Source organism: Somniosus microcephalus, unplaced genomic scaffold (genome assembly GCF_052327205.1).
Source record: "Somniosus microcephalus isolate GS21.2 unplaced genomic scaffold, FLI_Smic_1.0 unresolved_chr1, whole genome shotgun sequence".
Lineage (NCBI taxonomy): Eukaryota > Metazoa > Chordata > Chondrichthyes > Squaliformes > Somniosidae > Somniosus > Somniosus microcephalus.
Window position 1 is genome coordinate 176350901 of NW_028225179.1, and position 5120 is coordinate 176356020.

General features: G+C 49.5%; 1 protein-coding gene across 2 annotated transcripts; it reads right to left on the minus strand.

Annotated features, from left to right (window-relative positions):
- Positions 1-615: 615 nt before the first annotated feature.
- Positions 616-3831, minus strand: LOC147096619 (putative G protein-coupled receptor 139). Of its 2 annotated transcripts, XM_085974149.1 has the most exons (3): positions 3449-3831; positions 2639-3120; positions 616-1546 (listed from the first exon to the last, which is right to left on the minus strand). In XM_085974149.1, the coding sequence occupies exon 3, from the start codon at positions 1536-1538 to the stop codon at positions 633-635; it is 906 nt and encodes a 301-aa protein (XP_085830275.1). In that variant the 5' UTR covers positions 1539-1546; positions 2639-3120; positions 3449-3831; the 3' UTR covers positions 616-632. The 2 variants fall into 2 exon arrangements, with proteins under 2 accessions (XP_085830275.1, XP_085830274.1); XM_085974148.1 differs by lacking the exon at positions 2639-3120.
- Positions 3832-5120: the final 1289 nt, after the last annotated feature.

Below are 5120 nucleotides of genomic sequence, written 5' to 3' on the forward strand. Positions count from 1 at the left end.
AGTCGGTGGGTGAGGGGGGACTGAGAGTCGGTGAGTGAGGGCGACTGAGGGTCGGTGAGTGAGGGCGACTGAGAGTCGGTGAGTGAGGGGGGACTGAGAGTCGGTGAGTGAGGGCGACTGAGGGTCGGTGAGTGAGGGCGACTGAGAGTCGGTGAGTGAGGGGGGACTGAGAGTCGGTGAGTGAGGGGGGACTGAGAGTCGGTGGGTGAGGGGGGACTGAGAGTCGGTGAGTGAGGGGGGACTGAGAGTCGGTGAGTGAGGGGGGTCTGAGTATGGTTGTGTAGGCAACTTGTCTTCGAGAGCAAAACAATTCTTTAGACACATTAATAATATTTTCATTGTAAAAGAAAGGTGCTGTTATGGATCAGAGTGATTTCCATGTGTTTATTCGGTCTGTCTCATTGTCTGTACATGGCTTTGGGAAGTGTTGAGCTTGTGAAGTCGCTCTATAAATGCAACTTTTCCATTGTTTCGCTATTGCCCTTATCCATTTCCCAGTCCAGACTGACATATCGCTTCACACAATATTGTGCATCAGGGAGGGGGAAGAAAGAAACAGAGAAAGTGAGAGAGATTGCTAAAATGTCACACAACTATGAATAGAAGTTGAAAATATACGGAATTGAGATCATTTATTTCAATGATTTCACTAACTTAATAATTGCATCAAAGGGAGACTTAATCACATTCATCAGCTGCCCTCTGAATTTATTCTGCGCTACTACATAAATAAATGTGTTTGTGCAGGAACTCAAGCTCTGAAGCATAAACCCAGTTTCCTGCATTATGGTGAGAGGGTTATCGGAATCTGTGGCCATATATTGAAAGTCTATCACTTCGACACAGACATCATATGTAACATTTACCAACCATAACAGGATAAAACTGCCTGAGATGGCGAGCAGTAAAATTATGGATTTTCTCCGACTCTCCATCTCTGGATCTTTGTGATTCTCAGTATTGTTACTGCCCCTGAGTCCCCTCCTGACTCTACTGGCTGATAGAATGTGCCTGATGGTCAGAGCATTGAGCAACAAAATCAAAACAAATGGAGCGAATGGAGTTAAAACAAGGTCAAACCAGGAGAATGCCGTCCACACGGGTGAGGTATAGAAGCTTGGATTTATTGTACAGAACCACGATTCATTGTCAATTATTTCCTGAGGTTCAATTGTAAAGTATATTGGAATATTTTCGACAAAAGTTATCCCACACACTGTTGCTATAACGACGGCCGCAGTTTTTTCGGTGCAATATTTGACTCTCAGCTTCTGGTAACAAATGGCCACAAATCGATCCAAGGTGAAGGAGACTGTTAACCAGACGGAACAATCAACAGCAACATAAACCAGGGTGAGGCTGAGACTGCAGACAGGAGTGTAGTTCAGGAATGAGTTTGTGAAATAAATATTATTAATCTCAAAAAGTATCACATTAAAAATGATGAACAGTAGATCCGCCGCTGCCATGGCAACCAGGTAACGAGTTATACATCTTGAGAGGCCGCACTTTCCTCGGGAGAGAATCACAATTGTCATTAAATTAGCTGCAAGAAAGAGGAAAAAGGAAAATGAGCGATTCTCACAACAAAAGTGTTATTATTGTTTGAAAATGAATTGAAATATTGTGAATTTTACTTGCTTTCACTCAACTCGTTCTGTCTGTGTGTTAACTCAGTGATTAATTCCAGAGCAAAACAATTCTTTACCCAGACGCATTAATATATTCCCTCCGAGACACACAACGTGCTGTTATGGATCAGAGTGATTTCCCGGACTTTATTCAATCTCTATCTGTTTTGTTACAAATGTCGCTTCACACAATATTGTAGTAAATACAGACATTGTAGAGCAACACCCACACATCCCCTGCGGCTTTACTCTGAATTACTTTAATGAGAATGTGCACCGCACACACAGACCTGCCGCATTTATTACCAATAACCGGAGGGATACATTGCACCGTCCAGTTGTGTGATAATCGGACTCACAATGTGACACTTCACACAGCGGGTGAGGAGACAGAAGGAATTCATTAGCAAGGTGTTGCCCCGGTACATGCCCTGTGACTGATGGTGTTGGTCAGGTGGCTCTGTGCCACGTTGTGTGAAGGCACAGTGTAAAAAGAAAGAATTTCACACCGGACTCGCAACAGTTACAAACAGCTGAAATTAACCGTGTTAAAACAGTTTGGCACCTGGGTGACTGGACATACTGGATGTGTGTCCGTAAAATACCAGTTCAAAGTAATGACTGGAAACACGCATATTGCAATAGAGCATCAAATATTTTAATCGCCCGATTAACAAGTAGTTACTTATAATGGCCGAGAAGTATTGCAACGACACGTCATCCCGGGGAAGGTTGACTGGCTCCTTGTAACCTGGAGACAGAGATTTAGAATAGATCAGTAGTGCCCAGTAACAGGTGTTTAATGGTTTACTGACGGAGCCAGAGACAGGAGCAGTCTAGACCAAGGGTGACATTATCCACACAAAGTAGGACCCGTTAAATAACTTGTTTCTTGTCTACCCTGACATGCGCAACTCAGCAGTATAGGGCTGATTATCCAAATCCTACCTCTGCACCCACCCCGGGATGTTAGTTCTGCTCAGGGACATGGCCCGCCAAGTTCCTACCTCTTTAGTGCTGCCCAGGGATGTGCCAGGGAACCTGACCTGAGCAGTCAGCACATGATCAAGACTCTGGTGGTAATGAGGCGGGGGTGGACATCCCAGTCTCGGTCTCATTGCCCTGGTCTACCTCATGCTCTGTGCCACTAAACAGTGGAGGGAAGAATGTGACATTGAGATCTGCCCCGGACTCCTGCTGACCCAAGTCTCTGGGACAGGCTGGACAGTCTGTAGATTGGAAGCTCGGTTTCCAGAGTCAGTCTCCGCCCTCGCCAGCATCCTGAAGTCTAAGCGGGAACTGCTGGCTGCCGGTGGAGATCGGTAGGCTGAAGATCCTGATCCCCGAGGCCAGAAACCTGCAGGGCCGGCTGGGCTCCGATTGTCTTCCCCTGACAGTCCGATCCACGCTCACCAAGGCCTTGGGTTTGCTCTGTGCTGCCCGCTCATCATTTAAACGGCATGGACAGGAAACCGTGACGATCCCAGTGCTGGAAAGCAACAGTGCAGTTTAGATGGGCTGCTCCTGCCTAGTGCTGCGACACGGGAGGCAATAATCTGCCTTAATATTATGACCCAGAATGAAACTGGTACAATTGTAGATTTTGGAACTTCAGAAAAATCCTGTTATCCGTCTGATGATTATATTGAGGACATGCTGGAATATGGGATCAAGTTACTTATTTAACTGATATCAGAAACTAATGACAGTAAATCAAACACATCAAAACAAACAAACAGCATTGTTAGACAGGCAGCAAGAACAGTAATACAGTTAACACTGAGAAAGGTGAATAATAACTGTTCGTAGTGACTTACCAGGAACACCAATCACTGCCAGAATGGGATAGAAAATTGCTGATATCTGAACAATTATTGGCAGCTGCATTTTTGCTCAGAGGTATCGTTGCCCGTCAGCGTGCTGGACTCACAGATCAAACACCCTCAGATCAAATCTTCCTTTATATCAGAGAGAAATCTCAAGTGTACAGAATAATTGACATTAGTTACAGTCATTGAACAAACAGATTAGGTAACTGCTTCACTGCAATACTGATCAGGGAATAGATTATTTTAGTAACATTCCCTAGTGGAAATCAGAAAAAACAATAGTGGAGAATATTACTGCTTTTTAGATTCAAAATATTTCTAAAACTCCACTTCTAAGACACTGGCGTATTGTATTCCAATACAAGGGCTTTAATTCATGAGATCAGTCACATTGACATGGACCCTTAGGATGCATTTAGTGAAATAAGTGTCTCCATTTATATATCTACTTGCTGGAGTGCCCGGCGGTGCCGAGGCTTTTTCGAGGGCATGTTGTTGTTGGAAGAGAGAGAGAGAGCGACGGGGGTGGTGGTGGGGGGAAGAGAGAGAGAGTGACTGGGGGGGGGGGGAGAGAGAGAGAGAGCGACTGGGGGGGGGAGTGAGAGAGAGAGCGACTGGGGGGGCGGAAGAGAGAGAGCGACTGGGGGGGAAGAGAGAGAGCGACTGGGGGTGTAAGAGAGAGCGACGGGGGGAAGAGAGAGAGCGACTGTGGGGGGGAAAGAGAGAGAGCAAATGTGGGGGGGGAAGAGAGAGAATGACTGGGGCGGGGAAAGAAAGAGAGCGACTGGGGGGAAGAGAGAGAGCGACTGGGGGGGAAGAGAGAGAGCGACTGGGGGGGGAAGAGAGAGAGCGCGACTGGGGGGGAAGAGAGAGCGACTGGTGGGAAGAGAGAGAGTGACTGGGGGGGAAGAGAGAGAGCGACTGGGGGGAAGAGAGAGAGCGACTGGGGGGGAAGAGAGAGAGCGACTGGGGGGGAAGAGAGAGAGCGACTGGGGGGAAGAGAGCGAGCGACTGGGGGAAGAGAGAGAGCGACTGGGGGGGAAGAGAGAGAGCGACGGGGGGAAGAGAGAGTGACGGGGGGAAGAGAGCGAGCGACTGGGGGGGAAGAGAGAGAGCGACTGGGGGGAAGAGAGAGAGCGACTGGGGGCAAGAGAGCAAGCGACTGGGGGGAAGAGAGAGAGCGACTGGGGGGGAAGAGAGAGAGAGAGCGACTGGGGGGAAGAGAGAGAGAGCGACTGGGGGGAAGAGAGAGAGAGAGCGACTGGGGGGAAGAGAGAGAGAGCGACTGGGGGAAGAGAGAGAGTGACTGGGGGGGAGGGGGGGAGTGGAGGGGGGAGGGGGAGGGGGAGAGGGAGTGGGGGAAGGGGAAGGGGAGGAGTGGGCGAAGGGGAAGCGGAGGAGTGGGGAGGGAGTGGGGGGGATGAGTGGGGAGGGAGTGGGGGGGAGGGAGAGGGGGGAGTGGTGGAAGGGGAAGGGGGAGTGGGGGAAGGGGAAGGGAGAAGTGGGGGAGGAGTGGGGGGGAGGAGCGGGAGGGGGAGTGGGTGAAAGAGAAGGGAGGCGATGAGGGGGAGGGAGGAGGGGGAGGCAGGGGGGGAAGGGGGATGGAGGGGTAGGGAGGAGGGGGAGGGAGGGGGGGAAGGGGCGGGGAGGGAGGAGGGGG

Bases quoted from the DNA above. Each gene is read 5' to 3' on its own strand.
- LOC147096619 (XM_085974148.1), bottom strand. From the start codon at position 3,518: ATGCAGCTGCCAATAATTGTTCAGATATCAGCAATTTTCTATCCCATT. The intron at 1,547-3,448 runs GTAAGTCACTAC...TCTTTCTTGCAG, and splicing joins GGCAGTGATTGGTGTTCCTG to CTAATTTAATGACAATTGTG.